Source organism: Hakea prostrata, chromosome 11 (genome assembly GCF_041222555.1).
Source record: "Hakea prostrata isolate BN-2017 chromosome 11, UWA_Hpros_2, whole genome shotgun sequence".
NCBI lineage: Eukaryota > Viridiplantae > Streptophyta > Magnoliopsida > Proteales > Proteaceae > Hakea > Hakea prostrata.
In genome coordinates, this window is record NC_142610.1 from 22,648,583 (window position 1) to 22,669,009 (window position 20,427).

A 20,427-nucleotide genomic window follows, 5' to 3' on the forward strand; every position below is an offset into this window, starting at 1 on the left:
ATGATGACTAGCATCAATTTGATTAAAAAAAAAAAAAAAACTAAAATTGACCCACAACAACATTTTCATCAAAGAGTGTAGGAGAACCTCTTCCTTCCTACCCATGACCCTTAGATTACAATAAGGAAAATATAGTCATTAGCATGATCTCAAAGGTGCATAAAAAATAATATACGATGATGAAAAGGTGGAATAAGAAGAAGAAAGAGTTTCATCGTGACGCTGACAAAACATTTAATATAACAAACTGGAATAATGAACTAAACATAGAGATAACGACTAAGGTTTTTGTTTCTAGTAGAAAAGGAATACTAAAATTGACCTAAACATACTTTATGGATGAAAAACAATTCCTAATTCTGACCTAATTCTCAGAATTGACATCTAGCATTAAAGCCAGACATGTCCAAGACAACAAGAATTAAGAATTAAAATTGAACCCATATGGACGTCAAGTCTGAGTTCAATTTGTGATGGGTTGGTCCATCTGGTCAAACCGGTTTTTTTAGCGGTTGGACCATTTGGATAATCTTCAGACATATCTAATTAGTCAAATCATTGGGTCGTTGCCCATTGGAATGAGTAATTTAGAAAATTTTCTTTGGTTGGAAAATAAAGAATCTTTTGCACTCTCATCATGGGTTTGTTTATAGAATTCTTAATTAAGGACAGATTCCTTAATTAAGGAGAGATTCCTTGGACAGTGTGACTCCGTGAGTGGTGTAGTGGATGAATAATTTAATGGTTACTTCTATATTCTTTTTTTCTGTTAAGTGGGAAGTGACAGTCTGGAACAAGGCCAAGGGTAAATGTTGGAAAAGGACAAGAACTTTGCTGGTTTTGGTGCTCCACCTGGTATGTATTGTCAACGGTTGAGATCAAAATATTGATCTTGTCTGTCTCGCTTTTAATTATCCTAATTGTTGGCAGTAAATGTTGCGCATATAATGGGCAAGCCCCCCATATGAAGCTCCACATATCCTAAGAATAGGGATTGTGTTGGGTTGGGTTGGGTTGCAGTCTGTGTGCAATGATCAGTGGATCATGGTTGTAACCTGTTGATACGGAATCTCGCTTGTCCTTTCCTGTCATGAATCTACAAAATACGTGTTCGATCTTGTGTGGTCGAGGTATGTCTTCGACGAGCAAGTCAGTACCAATGATATGATCTCAACTACTCAATAGAGAATTCAAGTAATTGATCACACAAAATATGAATGCTTACCCTATAGTGTTTAACTGAGGTGTTTATATAGTGTAGGATCATAGAGTTGTGTTCGGAATGTAACTCTAATATGAGTTGTTCTAGGAAAGTAACTCAATAAAGAGTTCTTTACCTAGCTTACTCTCTCCTCTGGTTGTTGGATGGTAGGAGTCTACCTTTGTCAGGTTCCCTCATCCTGCCAGGCGAATGTGCTTGTCATTAGGGTCAGTCCTATCATGAACCGCCTGGTCGAATCTTACTAGGTAACGAACCTGGTCGGATCGTGCAACCGGGGTTTCAGACCGGAATATATAGAATGACCATTTTAGTCATTAACATAACCCATTGCATTCAAGCTGGAATCTTCTATTCGCGAGGGTAGAGGCTATGATATTCTCGCACCTCTCCACTATATATTTAGAAAAATGTTTTACTTCTAGTACATTTTGTCAGTGTTCAAATGTAGGTATTTTTTTAAATGTACGATAAAAAGGTGTGAGGAGAGTACAATTCTCTACCCTGAGTATAGAAAATTCCAAATCAATGAAAACCATCTTTTCATGAACACTTAGCCTATACAAATACATGATCTTATGTTTAGTCAACTAGATAAATAAATAAAAAACACTAATAAATATGCTTCTTCACATCGAATGAGTGAACAAAGTTCAAACAAATATCATATTGAGATATAATATACATGACTCACAAAATAAGCATTTGTAAAACTAATCAATATTCAATTAGTGAAATCTTGCATATAAATGCTATAAACGTATTGTTTAGCTGTTATGACTTTCTACAAGTTTGCACTAGTATTCTGGAAGACATTAATGAAACATTGGAAGGAACCAAATTTAAACTAATCTAAAAGATAACTATGAAATGTTGAAACCATTTAATATGTTGAATGTATGAGTTCTATAATAATCATAAAAATTTATCTACTTTATTCACTGAAAGAGAAAGAATTCATTTCTATTCTTGTGAGTTTTGTACTTTTAATGCAATTGTCTCTATTACTAACAATTGAGAAGGTGAAAAGAAGATTTAGAGGACCACCAAAATTGAAAAGCCAAAGAGAAATGACAAAAAGAAAGACAAACTCATGATCTAAGCTCTGAATGTATTATTAGATATCCTTGTTTATTCTACCAAAACAGATTGATGGCTTATATGAAATTATAAAGAAAAAATTTAAGATTCTAATACATACATTTTTTTTTTTTTTTTGGGAGAAATTGAGAACTTTATGTTAGAATGAGACTATTATTACATATATTAGAGGCATCAACATATATATTTTTTAATTTCCTTTTTTTTTTTTAACGTATGATTCTTTTATTTTATTCTAGAAGACAATATTAGTTTACTATAGAACCCTTTTATGCTTGTATTTAATCCTACCAATAATTTATATATAATTTTTTTTTATTTCTTAAATTATTTATGAAAACAAAATGACACCTGTTTTACACTTGTACTTCAAAAGAGAACAAAAACATAATTTTTGTAATAGACAAAGTTTATATATTGAAGATGAGAATATTACATAATAGGCAAATTAATTCCAAAAAAATTCAAACTCTAAAATCCTACTTTACCATCTTGGGTAGTTATACAAAGGAGAATACCAAAACGAAACAAAAAACCAAAGTAACAAAAAAAAATTGCAGAAAAAATATATATTATAGAATCATGACCGTAGATCAGAAATCCTCATCCATCTTGAACACATGGGACCCACCACCATTCCCATTCAAACTCGACATAACTGAAGCCTTCTGATAATCACCAACCCTCTTCTCAAAAAAGTTTGTTTTACCTTGTAATGAGATCAACTCCATCCAATCAAATGGGTTTTGAACGTTGTAGATCTTCCCACACCCTAGGGCGCCAAGCAGCCGATCAGCAACGAACTCGATATACTGACTCATCAGAACACCATTCATACCTACTAACGCGCACGGAAGCGCGTCGCAAACGAACTCTCTTTCGATTTCCACCGCGTCAGCGACGATTCCCTTGACTCGCTCTTCACTCGGTTTTTGCTTCATCAAATCGTATAGCAAACACGCGAAATCACAATGTAATCCTTCGTCTCTCGAGATCAACTCGTTGGAGAAGGTCAATCCAGGCATCAATCCTCGTTTCTTGAGCCAAAAGATCGAGCAGAAGCTACCGGAGAAGAAGATACCTTCAACGCAAGCGAAAGCGATTAACCGTTCTGCAAACGATTCTGACCCGTCGATCCATCGAAGAGCCCACTCGGCCTTCTTCTTCACGCAAGGAATAGTTTCGATTGCGCGAAAGAGATGAGCTTTCTCTGAAGAATCCTTGATGTAGGTTTCAAGTAAAAGACTGTACATTTCAGAATGGATGTTCTCGATGGCGATCTGAAAGCCGTAGAAGGCACGAGCTTCAGCGACTTGAACTTCTTTCATGAACCGACCGGCTAGGTTTTCGAGGACGATTCCATCTGAGGCGGCGAAGAAAGCAAGGACGTGTGTGATGAAATGTCTCTCATCTGGAGTTAGGGTGTCATTCCAGTGACGAAGATCTTGGGAGAGATCGACTTCTTCTGCAGTCCAGAATGAGGCTTCGGCTTTCTTATACATTTCCCAGATTTGAGGGTAATGGATTGGAAACATACAGAATCGATCTGGGTTTGGGGCAAGAAGAGGCTCTTCGGGAATTGAAGGCATCTTTGGTTGCAGAGACTGAAAAGGATGAAAGAGGAATGGAGAGAAACTAGGGTTTTCTGGGATTTAGGTTTGAGTTGGAGAGATGGGATGTGGTGAGAATTTATAGAGAGAACTGGGCGGGGAATTTGAATATTAATCGAGAGAAAGCTTCCGCGAGAATGAAGTTGGAAAGGGAGGGAGAAATTTTTGAAAATTTTCAGGGAAAGAAGCTTGCGGGAGAATCAAATGAAATTCTTGTTTGAACAGTTTCGGTGAGTGAAGGGCAAAACTGTCACTTAGTCTCGAAAATAGAGGGTCTAAACTGTCTTTGCGCACGGAAGGATTAAACTAATAAAGCTTGAAGGCATGAATCGTTAAGTAGGTCACGCGCGCTCACAGTTTTCAAAGGAGCATTGAATTTCTATTAAAAAAAAAGCATTGAATATGTATAGGTGGAATATTCCCGCTAGGTTGTTTTCCCAGTTGGCAGTCCATGATTGAGCCACGTGTAAAGCAATTTGTTTTTTTTTGTTGATTGGGTACAACAAAAACCATATTGATCGGCCTTCTTTCAGACGATATTGCCGCTGGTTTTCTTCGTTAATCCTATCATGCCATTTTAGTTGAGTTGAAATCTTCTATCCACATCTACAACAGTTCTTTTTAATTCACATAGTTAGATTCACGACATGTATTTTTTTTTTTCCAGATACAAAGGCGCTTTTTTGTACGACATGTATTTGATTCTTTCTAAAACTATTTGATGCCATCTTAGATGAGTTTGAATCCTCTACTAATATCTACACGAGATTTTTCAACTCATATGATCAGATTCATGACAAGCGGTTGATTTTTCTCTTTGGTAGGTGACTTTTTCTTGGTCGTCACCAAACCATGCACAAGGACTTGGGCCCATCCAAAACCTCCTTGATTTTACTACTTGTTATACCAGCTTGGTGCATCTTGTCTTTGACCCAATTCAAGGAACTTGGAAGAAACCAGTTGGTGTATGCTTCTTGATAAGTGACTTCTCCTTGAGGCTACTCTTATGAGGCTGCCACGTGAAAATGAAGACATGATGGCTGGAAAATAGCATGTGTTTAGCTACAAGCACATCAGAACATTAAATTCAACATTTAATGCTTTGCTCTTATACCTTAAATACTTAACGCTCATCATAGGGGTACTAATCTATCATAATCCTCTTGGGACTGCTTACTAATGATTTATCTGAAGTTTAAGAGTGGGCACGTCAAATCAAAGGAATAGGTAATTCTAGATCTTTGATAATATCTGGGGTAAAGTGTGGCAAACCCTTGGCTTCTCCAAGAAGATTTTGGCTTTAGCTTCTCTAGCAAGCTTGGTGTCACAATACATCTAGGCCTTTTATCTCATATATGCAAATCCAATGGTCAAAATTAGTCTTCTCAATAGGGAGAACATAAAATTTGCCTATCAAGAAAGAAAAAGGTAAACCAACATCAATTTTGCATCAACTCTCTTGCAACTACCCAATAAAAGTCTACCCAAAAAAAAAACTACCCAATTCTTTGGGTATCAACTCCTCACAAAGAGGAATTATATTATCCGAAATTTGATTAAATCGTCTGAGGTACCTTCCAGTCCACGGCCCACTCTCACAGTTCTTATTGTATGCAGATAGCTGGTTCATGGCTGACTCCGTGATCTTTGAACCAACTCAGCAGAGGATGGATTCAGGAGCAACGATACTACTATATAAAAACCTCTCACCACCGTACCAGTAGCGCATCGATTCCTATGCAAGTAACTCAAAGTAGCAAGGATGAAGATTTTAAGTATCAATGGTCTAACAGAACGCCAGAAGACTCAGAACAACACTATGCATATGGAATTTTCAAGACAGGAATCCTTCAAATGCAAGAGCAGCTTCAGAAGTCAGTCAGAAGATTCTACGTTTGTTGCACTTTGAAACCCAAAAGACAAGAGTATGAATTAAGATATGACACCATTGAATAAGAAAGTTCGATTTTGCAGGCAAAAGCCTTGGTGCTGTTACTTATTTGTGAACCTGTGTTTTCTATGCCTAAGGTATCCGAAATAAACAGAACAACTCGCACAACTAAGTTAGATTCTGAAGTAGCACATTCTCAAAATAAAGCTGTATTACACGGCTGAGACTGTCTAACACATAAAAATCCTGTCTGGTTCTTACCAAGATCATCCTTTCCCAAAGCAAAAGATATGTCTCAGCTGAGATAAAATCGAACATAAAATAATTATTTTCCAGTCCCCACACAAGAGAACCATGAATGATGCTTTGGCCTGTTGTCGACAATGTGTGGCACCAGAATATCTACTTCACGAGATCTGGGTTCAACCAGTCCCTGCAAAACAGTGAATAGGGGGAATAAAACACCAAAACCAACTTCAGACTGAGGCAATGATAAAAGCATGAAGCAAGTTTAAATTACAGAAATAAATTTTCAAGCCCAAAAAACAATAGAAAAAGCACAACACTTCTTTTTTCTGGGTAACCAGAGGAAAAAGAGCGAAAAAGCAAGAATATATAGCCCTTACTTGCTAATGTCATCAAAGTGGTCATCAAAATCAATAATGTCTTGCCATTTTTCAGATGAAATATAGTCCAACAGCACTACATTTGCTGAGGGTTCCTTGATGCTTAACCTAATACTTTCATCCAATGCAGCTTTCTTCCAATTCTTCGATGCATCCCTGATGTAAAGCTGGTCAGCCAAAAGAATAAGCCAACTTGGTTAGAGAATTGACACCGCTTAAACCAATTGATATGGCATACATGATATTCAAGTTTTTCTGATGATCAGGTTACCACATAGGCTTCTAATGACAAAAGAGAAACAACCAAAAAATAAAGACTTAATATTTTTAGCTTTTGGGTGGGCTGGTGGTGGGGGATGGGGCCAAGGGGGTATGTACAAAGATCCTTACTGGTAGAAATACTAAAGCTCAAAGCCAAAGGAATCACTGGTGATGTTTAGATTATAGGTCTTGTTTCCTTGTACTATGAAAACCTAACAGATAAGCCAGGCAATGAACATGTACCATGGAAAAATACAACCAAACGAAATGATAAAGCAACACAATCAAAGAACAATGAAATAGATGTAGCCAAGAATGGTTAGGACTTTTGAACTGCATATAAGTCATACTTTGTATATGCATACTTTGACATCGCTGCCAGTCAGACAGCTAGCTCTTAGACCTTTATCCAAACATTCTCACACAATATATAAAACACAAACCTGTTAGCCAGAAACAAGATCTTAGACCTTATCCAAACATTCACACACACACACACACAAAAGGCTTTGAAAGAGATTGGAAAGTCAACCATTGGGAATGCTTTGACAACTGAAAATAAACAAAGACGTTATTTCCAATAATATATTTCCTAAAATGCTACTAGGACCCAAGACTCAAACTGGGTCCGGCTCATCTTGGTCTGGAAACTCAGTTGGCTTTGGATCTGTCCAAGACTGTTTTTCTGCAACAGAAGTATTACTAATAATGCTAAAATGAAAACTCTTAATGCTCAACTAAATCATGACAGTCAGCTAATTTACACTGATCTGACAAAGAACATGCAGAAGAATAGAAATACAAATTCTGCTCCTCAAGCTTTGGGAGTCGCCAAGATGACTCAAGTATCAGCAAGCTATGATTCAGCCCCAATAACTTTGGCTTAACAATTAAAAAGGAACTTCTTGATAAAAAAAGAGGAAATAGAGAAAGAAACTTACTTGAACGGCCCCCTTTTTTCCTACAACAATTGCAGAATGAAAAGACTCCCATATATTTTCCACTGATCTTCTCTCATAGGCATGCAAACATCTTTATAGTCTGCAACATTTTCTTCAGTGAAAGCAGCCTTAATGCCCTATCAGAACTGATAATCCATTAGATATAACGATTACATCACCATCCTAATTTGCACTCTCCATTCTTCAAACCTGCCGACCTTGTTCAGCCCTCTCCATTTTAGCTATTCTTGAATTTAGGCAAACATTGATCTGTCATCCAGATAAAAAGCTATGTCTATAACAGGTTCTCTATTGTGCTTTTGCTGCAAAAGTTTGATTTGGATTAAGCAATGCCAAAAGATCATCATGCTTAATTGCTTGGAATTGGCAATTGAGCTTCTGAGGCAAGTATAGAATTTCTAGTGGAGGCACTTCGATTGCTTTCATCTAGTGCCACAAAAAGGGAGTGCAAGGATGTTCCAAGACAGGTTGTTCGATGTGCAAAATCATTGTGAAATATTAGACTGTCTCACAGGGGTTCAAGACTAATTTTAAACCATTCCCCTTGAATTCTATTCTTTCTTTTTTTTTTTTTTTTTTTTTTTAATAACTTTTTTTTTTCTGCCCTCTTTCTCAAAAAGTTGAGGTCAGTTTTCTGCACCACTGAACCTTCCCAATTCTATCTTCCTGTTGTACTTTCCATCAATTATTCAAGCCCTCTTTTCAGTGCTGTTTCAAACCAGAAGATGCCATTGATTTCTAAAACTCTCTCTAGTTTCTCTCTTGAGTTGAGCTTCAATTTCCAGAAATTGTTTTGCTACAGTGATTTGTGGTTCTGGTTGCTGAAAACTCAAGATTTTAATTTCAACTGGCATCTATTTTTAGTCAAGTACTAATTCTGCTCCACCTCGTCATTTTCTAAAATTTTCTATTTCTGAGCGAAGTTTCAAGTTCTAAATTTTGAACTAGTTTCTGTTTTTGTTACTGAATTCAGTTCAGTTTCTAATTATGTCTATTTCAGAATGTTTCTGAACCTAGTTTCAAATCTGTATTCTTATTTTTGAGTTCCTATATCTTAAAATTGCTACTTCTAATCTTCTGTCATTACCAAAGATCAGTTGCGCTTTCAGATACCCACCCTCAGCAGTATGGGAATTTTCATTGGGGTTCTAAACCCTAGTCAAGTTAATATAAAAATATAGAACAGGAGGAAAATACCAGAGGATCAGATGAGAAGCTTTGCATCCCAGTTAATAAAGATAAAGGAGATTCTCCGAATTGTAATAACTATAAAGATCTAAAGTTGATGGGTTGTATAATGAAGCTATATTAGAGGTGAATTAAAACCCATCCAAGAAAAGAGGGTGACCAATTCAGAATTTCGAAAGGAAGATCTTCAAGAGGCGACTCACCTAATGAGGAGACTCATGATAAGATACAGAGCAAACAAGATGACCTCTGTATGGACTTGATTAAATTGGGCTACACCAAGGATGGACATTAAAACATTCTTTGGCCTTACTCATGAATTATGATGGACAACTTAACTAGATACATACCATGATGTATGATCCTAGTTGATGGTATTGTTTTGTGGATGAGACAAAAGTAGGGATAAGCATAAAAGTGCAATTAAGGAGATACATCCTGGAACCAAAAGATAGGTAAATAGAACTAAGACCAAATAAATGGGGGGGGGGTACTTCACGATCTATGGGTCAGATAATGAGATGGGTGTGTGGGAAAACTAGAAAGGATACAGTTAGGAATGAGAATATTAGAGACCAGTTGGGTGTAGCCCCAGTTCATGATAAACTTAGAGAGGTTCAGTTGGGGTGGCACGGCCATGTTTATCAGAGACCCCCAGAAGCTCCAGTCTGGAAGAGTGATTGAATCCTAGTTGAGGGATACAAAAGGACAAGAAGCATATCTACAGTAAGGTGGAGTCCATAGCATGATTTCAAATAGAGTGCATTCAAAAAAAAAGATCCTTGCATTCAACCCTATAGAAGAATGCTCGGCCATAAACAAGAGGCAACAGGAATGGTTGATGTCCTACAGTTGGAGATATTGTTTGTGTCAATGTAACATGCCAACATGCTATTGTCACTCCCAGGATCCATGTAGTTGACTGCATTAGGTGCAAATTTTTTGGGTGGTTGAGCTTGTTGGGGTCAATGTTGAATGTCAGATGCTGTTTGGCAGACCCTATGAATGGGCTTCTAACTATGGTATTCTTATACTAAGTTTCTGATCCACAAAGAAGGGGTCATTTCTTGAAAAGAACTTTGAAGAATGAAGTAATGAACTAAATTTTCTAAATAAGATTCGATGCTAAGGAATTTGTGACTTCAATAGTCATCAACTGTGATAATGCATAAAGTTCACAGACTGCTGTGTAACGTACATGCCTACATGGACAGCAAGATGCACCTTGCAAGTGATCAGTCATTCTTAAATATACATCAAAACTTCCGAATGACTTCACAAAGTGCATTCAATTCCATAAAAATATGAAAGCATCCACAACCAATCAAAGGAATTTATGAAGCACTGCCAATTGCAAAATAGAATATATTTACTCTAAGTAGCCATAAAAAGTACCACCAAAGTAACCAGTTGATCATAGTGAAGTCAGCATATAGCCAGAAACCAAAGAAACTGATAAAAAAAAAGTGTCCTAGTTACATGGTTCCCTCAACTGCAAGGTCAGGGAGGGGCAGATGTACCAGCCTAAACTTCATCATTTGCAGAGGAGGTTGTTTCCAAGTTTTGAACACGCAAGCAATATGCAACAACAGCGTAACAGATATGCAAGAGAAAACTATAAATTCAAAATATTAAAACTACCTGCAAGACAGGGTTCCGATCTTTCCCCTTTGGTAGGGTTTTAAGCTTTTGATTATCCAACTGACCAAACAAAAGCAAACACAGTCATTAACTCAAAATGCTCAAAGCAGAACGACTATAAATTTAGATCAATTAAACTGAGCATCAGTAGATGTCAAGCGGAAGAAAACAATGAACCCAACACAGAGAATCAACATAAACCCACCAGAAGTACCGCAGCCTGCGCAAAGTAACGGCAGATATGATCACCAATCTTTTTCGAAACGTTCCCAAGTTCAGAATTATCATATCTCTCATTGGCATGGTAATAACCCACAATACTTAAACCTTGCGCACCAAAATGCTCCTCTATCTAACCAATTAAAGCACTCAACACTAATAAATCAGAAACTATAGATCCAATCAAGAATTAGATACAAATTATAGAAGTGGAAGTGAAAATGATCCAACCTGAGTTAGTGCAATTTCAAGAGTTGGAAGGAGACCAATCTGAGAGTGAGAAAGAGGGATTGCATCAACAATATCAATGACCCCATCATTCTTGCCAAGACTACCAACAAGAATGCCATTGACAGAGGATGTTTTGTGTTTTAGGGCATGTAGAACGAGCTTAATGTAAGGCTTCTGACCAATCTCATACTTCAATTCACTACCCATGATTCCCCGAAATCACTTGCAACCGAAACAATATCTTGGCAATTTAGATATTGAAGGAGATTTGTCGAACAAAAATATTAAATAATTCAAAAACTCGAGTTCGGGAAAACCTGGTTCTTCGTTCTGGAGACGAAGCAGATCCTGATTTTCCAACTTCAAGAGAAGAACGAGGTCTTCACCACTATTCTTGAGTCACCCCTCCTCCTTCCAGGTCAGATCGGTAAAAAGCTTTTACTCTATGAGTCTGTTTGTTTTGATGGAAAAGATTTCTTTAAATTTTCACGAAACGTTGGAACATTGACCTTCCTGAGAAAAGCAATTCGCGTAAAATTTTACGTTAAGACAAACGGAGCCTTATTTGTCCCATGTGGTTTACCCACTTTTTGACCTAGGGATATCATTATCATTTGCATCATTTTAACCAAGTTTTAAAGTATACCCAAATTTTAAATTTTTTTTATCACGTATCGGCAATGGTATAAATTTCGGTCGAAATTTCGCATTTTTTGAAAAGTTAAACTCATGAGGATTGAAAAAAGTATTCAGTTTCGTTCGAAACTGTCGAAATTTCGTCAAAACTTGTCGAAACCTGGTTCAACCCAGCTAGACCAGCTAGTTTATGAGAAGAAAAAAAATTCCAAATTTCGTGGGAAACATAGGAAATTTCGTGAAAATTTGAAAAATTTCGAGAAATTTTGTAAAAACCTGATATTTTTTCCTATAAATTTTATAGCTTTCTCAAATTTTTAATTTTTTTTTGTTTATTTTATGTTTCTCTAAATACCATGACAAATACCCCCTCCATTAGGACTTTCTATCCAAATTACGTATTCCCTTAGATTGATTATTTTAAGCATGTTGATGACCAGACTCATAAAATTATAATTATCGATTACCTTGACAACCATAAACATAAACTGTCATGGGATGTTTATGTTCATTGGTTGGAGAAGAGGATGTTACAAGCATAGTACTACTTAGCTTACAGGATGAATGCACTCTTGGCACTAAGTTGTATTTTCTTTTTATTGTTAGTTATTTTGAAGTTAGAAATTATATATCGAATATTATGTTCTTAAGTAGTTAAGTTTATAGTGTGCTTTATTACAAAAAATAAAAATTTATAGTGTACTTTTTGGACAACTTTACATTGATTTTATGTACATTGAATGACATATCTACATTGATTTTTTTAGCAAAATACAGCAAATATGTTCTTTATACTCTAATTAGATTAAATGCAAAATCTCACCCTAAAATACTCCTTAAAACCTGTCGAAACTTGTACGAAAAATCATAAGTTTCTTCGAAATTTCTCAGTTTCCCACATAAGTTTCCCATTTTCACTTGGTTGAAACTTGAGTTTCCCTCGAATTTTTTTCTATACATTTCGGTAATTTATCGGTTGGGTGATTTTAAAAGACGTTGCGATTCGTATCTTATCTAAAATACATATCGATGGGTGCATAATTGAATAGAAATGATCAAAATACATATGAAAATAATATAATTTAAATAGAAAACAATAAACTATATCTTAAAAAAGAAAGAAAATGACCATAAGAACAAGAAACCATATTTCAATTAGGAGGCTTGTATGTCCACCCCATTTTTTCAATCTAAGCATTTAGTTATCCAAAGTTTTGGGATGTGCAAATTCAAGAAGTTTCTTTTAGTGTTAATGGGCAAGTTGGTCTACTATCTTTCTAAGTTTATATCATTATTGTTCAACTATCAACTTGGAATTGAATTTTTTAGATTCCAAACCATTGGCAAGTAAAGCTTAAAATAGGGTCAGCAAGGAAGCAATTTGAAAACAAAAACCCATGATGTTGAACTAAAAAACTGAAATAATAGCGCTTCAATGCAATGTAGACCCTCAAATCAAAGAAAAAGGAAAAGGAGATAAGAGAAAACTTACAAGGTGAAGAAATAAACGAGAAGGATAAGAGGCTAAGAACATGGGTCTTATCAGTATGTATCGCATTGTATTGGCACGTATCAGTGTGTATTGGTTGATACAGTGAGATACATAAGAGACGATTTGGAAAAACAAAAGTTTGGATACATATCATCATGTATCGTATTGCAAGCTTGCGACACCAATACGTATCGGCCGATACTTTAAACCTTGATTTTAACTATGATTTATAATGCTTAGTTAATACTCCAATTTTCAATTTGTAAGGTGAACTATATTGCTAGGGGAGCTAACACAATAGCTGATAACCTAATTAGGAGGACATTGTCTTTTGGGAGTGCGACTTTGTCAACTTCCACTCTATTGGGGATCTTTGTAATCTTGACTTCACGAATTGAGTCCCGATCAGCAACCCCGACGCTTCCTGACCACAAAGATCAGTGGGGCCCAAGGTAAAAAACATTTTTTGAAAAAATAAAATTTTTTTTCCCACCAATAGGACTCACTGGTTTTTGTGGTCAGGAAGCCATGGGGAGCACTCTGTGCTCTGTGCTCCCCCGACGGGGAGATGATCCGGATTCTCTTCCCCGCCTCCCTCCAACCCCCCTCCAAATAAAAAATAAAAAATAATAACCATACTGGAGTTTCAAACTGTTAGGCAACTCTACTTCAATTCCACAATCAAGCAACAAAATGGGTGGGGTGACAAAAATTTGGGGCACAATGTGACAATGTGCTTCCTTAAGCTTAGCACTCCAAAGATTATAAGAAAAGCCACTAAGCTTTGATTTTGTCCATGTAAAAAAAAAATATAACTGGAAACTAAAACTACACCTGATAAACTTTTGAAAAATGCAGATGCATAGCATCTCTGGTTCACACATAGATTTCAAACTAGGCAGCCAATATGAAATCAGTTTTTCATTTAAATGATGCCAATCTTGTTGGCCACATCCAAAGCATCGTAGTCTGGAGTCAACCTCACATATGCCTTCTTGGTGCCGTCGGGTCTAACAAAAAACAGAAAAACAAAATGTCAGTACTGAAAAGAAGTATCGATGAAAACCATCAACTAATTTCTAGTTAGAAGAGAACCAAACAGAAAACAGCTAAAAGAACAAGTAAAATTAATACAAAACATACAAAAGAAACCCACCTAATAACTGGAGGTATATTGATGCAGTTGTATCAGAAAATGATACCAGAATGGGCAGGAAATGCAAGAAAGCTTTGGGTACTTATATTATAGGTGAAGCATTCTAATTTCCCAGGTTCCATTACAGATCTAATTTATGAGCTCAAAAAGCTGAAGGGAAAGGGGTGGTTGAAATTGCTACCCAGTACTAGTTTAAAAAAAATGTTCTAGATTTACAGAGTATAATTTTAAGTATATTCAATCAAACGACTCAAACCAGCAAATGTGATTAGAATACTTAATGAGTGAAATTAGGAAATTCTAATATCAGAAAACAGAAACTGGATTTCAGGAGTTATTGACATTTTAAGCTCTACAAACATGCTGGAAGGCTCTGCTTTTCTCTTTTACTTCTGATTTCTACTGAAAAATTGAATTTTTTTTTCCAGAACTAAAGAGCTCTACGGAGTACAAAAATGAGGGAAGTCTCTTCTTCTGGCATCCTGCTTTCATCTCTTCTTATAATTCTGAATTCTGCCACAAATCAGGAGGAATCTCTTGAATCCTTTCTCTTATTCTCTCTCTTTAGACTATTTATAGCATCTTCTAATGCAGTACCGCACTTCTAGATCCATTTTCAGATAATTTTTTCTTGCATACCTCTCTAGTTACTGGCATTATTTACTTCAAAAACTCCGTATACTAGTATTGGTACTCATCCTCCCTAAAACTCTGCTTTTGTTTCCTGAGAAAACCCAATCCACTTCTGCTACTTGCCTTCTTTGTAGCACTAGAACTATGCATAACTTCTTATATCATCAGAACTCTATCAAACTTTGCAGGATCTATTCCTCTGCCAGAGTAGACTAATTGACCAGTCCAAATATACACATCCTTCAGTTGTCCTATTTGAACTCTATTCTGTGGTTCTATCATCTGTTAATCCCTTGATGGATCTTTTGGTTCCAAATAAGCCTACACCATATGCCAAGGGGTAGCTTCTAGCATCATGTGAAAATGACTTTATTTCTTATATAGCCATGAAGTAAATGTTGTACAATTTCAATGCAAATAAGAGACTTTAATCAAGGAGGGCTTCGACCCGACAATCACCCTGGTGGGAATGATAAATAAGATCATGCAAACTGAACAAGCGTGTAAATCAAGATTTCCAATACACAGAACATGTAAACATGCACAGGGTGGATCACAGAAAAATAAAGAGAACTAGGACCATATGGGGGATTTTTTCTGCTCACCAACTGAGAATGTACACATAAAGAGAACCAATTAAGATTTGCAAAAAGGAGAACCAATTAAGATTTGGGAAAAGGTGACACAGAATCCAAGTGTGACACTAGAATTTTCCTTACTTGTCAAATGAAAAAGAGAAAAAGAAATCCCCACACAGCAGTTTAGAATTGAGTCATGCATGAAAAAAAACCAGGTTCTAGACAAACACCTCAACCAATTTTAATTATGGTAAATCCAAAAGATCACAGGTTTACCTGATCAATGTATTGACTTTCTTGGTCTGGATGTCATACATCTTCTTCACAGCATCCTTGATCTTCTTCTTATCTGCCCGAATATCAACAATGAAGACAAGGGTGTTATTGTCTTCTATTTTCTTCATGGCAGATTCAGTTGTGAGAGGAAACTTGAGAATCTGATAGTGGTCAAGCTTGTTCCTTGGGGGAGCACTAATGCGGGGATACTTTGGATTTCGCTCTTTCTTCAATGTCTTTGGTCGGTGGAAAGTTACTGAAGTACGGATCTTCTTTGCCTTCTTTTTCAAAGTAGAAGCCCCTGATTTTACCGCCTTGGCAGCCTTCAATGCCTGGGCCTTTGCATCAGGCTTCTTCGTAGTAGCTATCAAAGAAAACAACAATGGGAGGATCAAAACTCCAGATGAGAGCAGGGAAAACAGCTGAGAAATCCAGAATACATACAGAAAAGGATATCTAAGGCTGAAAAGGAACAAATGCTAAGATCTAAGCGGAAAAAAAAGAAGCTAGAAGAGCAACCCAGAAAAAAGAAGCTCTTCTGGGGATGAAGTACAAATCATTTAGCAAGGCCAACACAACTATGATAAATGTGCACAAGCAGCACAAACTAAAAAGTAACGGTGTACCTTTAGCAGGAGGAGCCATTTGAAACAACTTGTTCTTTGTTCAGCTAACCAACTACAAAAGAGAAGCAGACGGAAATCATCAAGACAAGCATGCAAAAAGTAAACTATAAATGAAGTCAACATTTTATACCAGAAAGCATATCTAAGGTAAGTGATATACTTGATCATCACAACTTGTTATCCCATGGTTATTATTATTATTATTATTTTAATTTTGTCGCTACAAGAAGATTACTAATGTAATCATTTGTGCATTCAAATATTTATTGTGAACAATGAACTGTTAAACTTGTCCTATTGGGAACTGCTAGCTTAAAATTTATGAGCTTCTAACCATTAGGTAAAAGCTCTGAAAGGCAGAAAGGACAAATATAAATCAATAAATGGCAAATTTGTATCCATCATACCATCCACAATTTAGAAAGAAAATAAAAATGCAACTTGCCACAAGTCATACAACAGCACACAAAGAAATGTCCAAATAAGATAATTTAGTTCAGGTTATGGAGATTGTGGGGAAAAAATCCCACACAAAATAGCCCCGACGTTTACCAAGAAGACAATCTTTGCTTGAGTTAGTGCAATGTTTTAGAAGTACAGAGAATTCTTCATGAATATTCTATATAAAGAATTTCAGTGTTCAACCCAATTTCATTTACATTGAACAGATGAACCAAAAAAACAAAGGATAAAGTAATTGTTTCTTGCACAGATACATGGAAGGAGATGTATACATATGTGTACAAAGTTGAAATACTTCAGTAAAACATAACAAGAGAATCACCACATAAAACATTGTAGAGAAACCTGCACCATAGGCAATAAACACCCATGAAGGAGGGAAAACATCAAATTTAACCTTCTTAATGTCAAAGCTGGATTGAAATATCAACCTTTTCCTCATGAAAATGGATGTTGTCAATCCAAGAAAAATTTAACGACGTATTACCCAAAATTTAACTTCGTTTAGCATCTATTAACAACCAAACAACTACTACAGTCCACAAAAATCCTACCTGCCGAATCAAAGAGTATCACTCTAGCATCCGAACAACTCTATCCATTTGTCAAGAATGAAGGGCCATGATAGATCCCTTAACATCCATATAAAAGTAGAAGTCCTCTTCCCAACAATTCCAATTACTCAAGGAATATCCAATTACTAAGTTCATAGTGCCAGAGCTTTTCATTCAAGAAAATGCCCACAATCAATCAAGAAAAAATGACACTTTTTCCAACCGATTCAGTTTCACTTCCACCCATAACCTAACCTTCCTCCACACTGAACACGTTCACAATTAAAACAAGAAAAACATTTCTAAACCTTAAACCCTTCCATATGTAAACCTAGATCTAATAGAAATGACAAAAGTAAACTCTGTAAATTACTTCAGCAGAGCCAGAATCAATAACCCAACTTCAAGATTTCATAAATAAAAACATAAATGAATGGAAATTCGAGCGTGTAAGAGATAGGGCTTTAGCGAGAGAGCACGTTGTCCTTACCTCTGCAGAGGAAAAACCTCTTGAGTTCTTCTCAGTTCCCTTCTGGCCAAGGGGATAAGCCAGGGTTTCTCGGGTATGTACTGCGATGAGTTGGGACTGAGAGGATTTATCCCATCCGTTCATTTCTCAATGAGTCCGATATTCGATCGGAGCCGTCGATATTAGGTCAGGTGGCTTCACCGGTTCTCATGATCATCTGCTTGTTTAGTAGGATTTCTAATTGGGCCGGAGTGGCGGGCCTGTTTGGGGCTGGCCGGCATTATGATCAAGCCCATCTCTTTTAACAGGCCCGGATTTGAGATGAATCATGTCAGTGAGCTTTTTTTTTTTTTCTTTCGGTTATTTCAGACCAGCCACAAGGATTGGGGCCCATAACAGAGATGGGAAAGGGGGAAGGCGTGGAGGAATAGAGGTTTGAACCCATGATTTTTTTGGACTTACTGTCTCTACCTATGAGTAAGGGTGTCAATTGCATACTGAAATCGTTTACATCTACCAAACAGCACATTACCACACTGTTCAAAATTCGGTATGAAACTGAATCTTGAAATTTGGTGCAGTATGTACAGGTTTTAAGTACTACCGTCATTTATGTACCAAAATCAGTACCAAATTAAAAGATATAAATGTAATTTTATAATTAAAACACTTTACCTTTATATATCCCTAATTCTCTATTTCAATCTTTGGTTTTGTCCTTCACTCATCTTCTTAGATCTACTTGCTTTGTCTCTGTTAATTAAATTTATTTGCTTTGTCTTCATTAATATTAGATTGTATCAATTGTTTGATCGCAATTTCATTAGGATCTTAATGAACTAATAACAAAAGTGACATGGGTTCATTCGTACCCAAATTGTACCGCAAAAGATACCGACTGTTTAAATTGTTTTTCTGCACCGATTTAATTCCAAAACCGTACCGAATCGTTTTTGCAAATACATAAACCGTATCGTACTATGTAAATTCGGTAAGCAACGGTTTTGGTTTTGGGTCTTCAAAGTTGGAACCGTACTGAATTATCGAAACCGAACCGATTGACACCCTTATATATGAGGTTTTTGTAATCACTGATAAGGTTTTGAAGCAATCTGTAGCAGGTTTCATTTTTGTGTTGTTAATTATTAATAATTTTATGTATTGATAAATATCGGCCAAAGAATCAATATTGATCTCCATCAAGAATCTTTCTTGATATGTGCAGGGGTACATAACACAGATCTAAATAGCGTGGGATGGAGCATTGGCCTTTCTGTGAAAGGAAGACTAAGTTATGCTAGTACTGGAAGAATAGGGGAAGGAAAGGTAGACGAGGCCATACTAGTTGGGATCAAGGATGGGCTGGATCAAGCGTAGAAAAGGAATATCTTACTGGATGAAATTTGGTGTGATGACAAGAATGTGCTACATCTTCTCTCATCACGGAATCACAACATTTGGCCAATAGCATATGTCCCCATTTTGGTTAACATAATATGTAATATTAAAGACTCTCACCTTAGTGGGTGTAGCCAGCCATGCTCCAACAATGGTTTAACCATATAGCATATGAATCTTCTGCACTAGACTATCACAACAGAGTGGTTGTAATAGATACAACCAAAATATGTAGTTGTTGCTTTAACTAATATAATATATTGCTTATTTAGCAAAAAAAAAAAAAAAAAAAAAAAAATCAATATGAATTTTACATTTTGATCAATCCAACACTAATTCCTGGATCCTTATTATGCTAAACCCGGGGGAGGGGGGTTAATCGACTAGGGATGATCACCAAGAAAGCATGAGGTCATGAATTTAAGGCTTGTTTGGTTATATCCAGGGATAAATGAAATGGAATTTCAAAATCTATAGATTTCAAATCTACGGATTCGTAGTTCAAAAAATTAAATTTTCGTTTAGCCTCAAATCTATCGAAATTTATAAAGTTTTGTTGAATTACTCCGCGTGAATCAACAAATTTCATCAATTTTATACGTATGGTGAAATTCTTGGATTTCATTCAATGCTCAAGAATGACTTAATTCACGTTTTTAGTTAAAAAAATATAAATCTAAGAATATTTTATAACTAAACAAGTATAAATCTCCGATTCATGAACCTAAGAATTTGAAACCTTTAAATTCATATAACCAAACAAGCCCATTAATCTGTCACATCATTGATAATATGATTTGCTTCATTGTAGACATGGATCTAAATGTTGTGAGAAGTCACATTCTTGGGAGTGGTTTGTGGTTACATGTCGTTTCATGTGGGAGTTCATCTTTTTTATGTAGTCACTAGTGAGTTTGGCAACAGACCTCTCTTCATGTTTTGTATTGGCCAGCTGAGGCTTATGTGTTTGCCTAGGTTTTTGAACAAAAAGAAAAAATTTCCTAAATAGAGAAACATAGATATCATTGATGATGATTTTACCAATAGAACGAATTTTCCTTTATTCTATTACAACTACTCTTACCTAAAAAAACACACCATCAGAGGAGAGATAGAATTGGTCATTTTATGTGGAAAAGTGGGGCTATGATTGTGGCTGGTCTCTGGTTCACATGTGATATGGTTTCCATATTTTTCA

General features: G+C 36.1%; 3 protein-coding genes across 4 annotated transcripts; all 3 read right to left on the reverse strand.

Moving 5' to 3' along the window:
* Positions 1 to 2,720: 2,720 nt before the first annotated feature.
* On the reverse strand, positions 2,721 to 3,990 carry LOC149000953 (ribonucleoside-diphosphate reductase small chain). Its single transcript, XM_089140077.1, has one exon. The coding sequence runs from the start codon at positions 3,907 to 3,909 to the stop codon at positions 2,914 to 2,916; it is 996 nt and encodes a 331-aa protein (XP_088996203.1). The 5' UTR covers positions 3,910 to 3,990; the 3' UTR covers positions 2,721 to 2,913.
* Positions 3,991 to 5,896: 1,906 nt separating this feature from the next.
* EMB2731 (ER membrane protein complex subunit 8/9 homolog) lies at positions 5,897 to 11,376 on the reverse strand. Of its 2 annotated transcripts, XM_089140581.1 has the most exons (6): positions 11,267 to 11,376; positions 10,950 to 11,171; positions 10,705 to 10,851; positions 10,500 to 10,559; positions 6,448 to 6,614; positions 5,897 to 6,254 (listed from the first exon to the last, which is right to left on the reverse strand). In XM_089140581.1, exons 2-6 carry the CDS (start codon positions 11,154 to 11,156, stop codon positions 6,224 to 6,226), a joined length of 612 nt encoding a protein of 203 aa, XP_088996707.1. In that variant the 5' UTR covers positions 11,157 to 11,171; positions 11,267 to 11,376; the 3' UTR covers positions 5,897 to 6,223. The 2 variants fall into 2 exon arrangements, with proteins under 2 accessions (XP_088996707.1, XP_088996706.1); XM_089140580.1 differs by having other exon boundaries at positions 10,950 to 11,363.
* Positions 11,377 to 13,729: 2,353 nt separating this feature from the next.
* Positions 13,730 to 17,938, reverse strand: LOC149000955 (large ribosomal subunit protein uL23). The gene is made up of 4 exons (XM_089140705.1): positions 17,853 to 17,938; positions 16,347 to 16,398; positions 15,721 to 16,084; positions 13,730 to 14,087 (listed from the first exon to the last, which is right to left on the reverse strand). Exons 2-4 carry the CDS (start codon positions 16,363 to 16,365, stop codon positions 14,003 to 14,005), a joined length of 468 nt encoding a protein of 155 aa, XP_088996831.1. The 5' UTR covers positions 16,366 to 16,398; positions 17,853 to 17,938; the 3' UTR covers positions 13,730 to 14,002.
* Between the last annotated feature and the right edge of the window lie 2,489 nt (positions 17,939 to 20,427).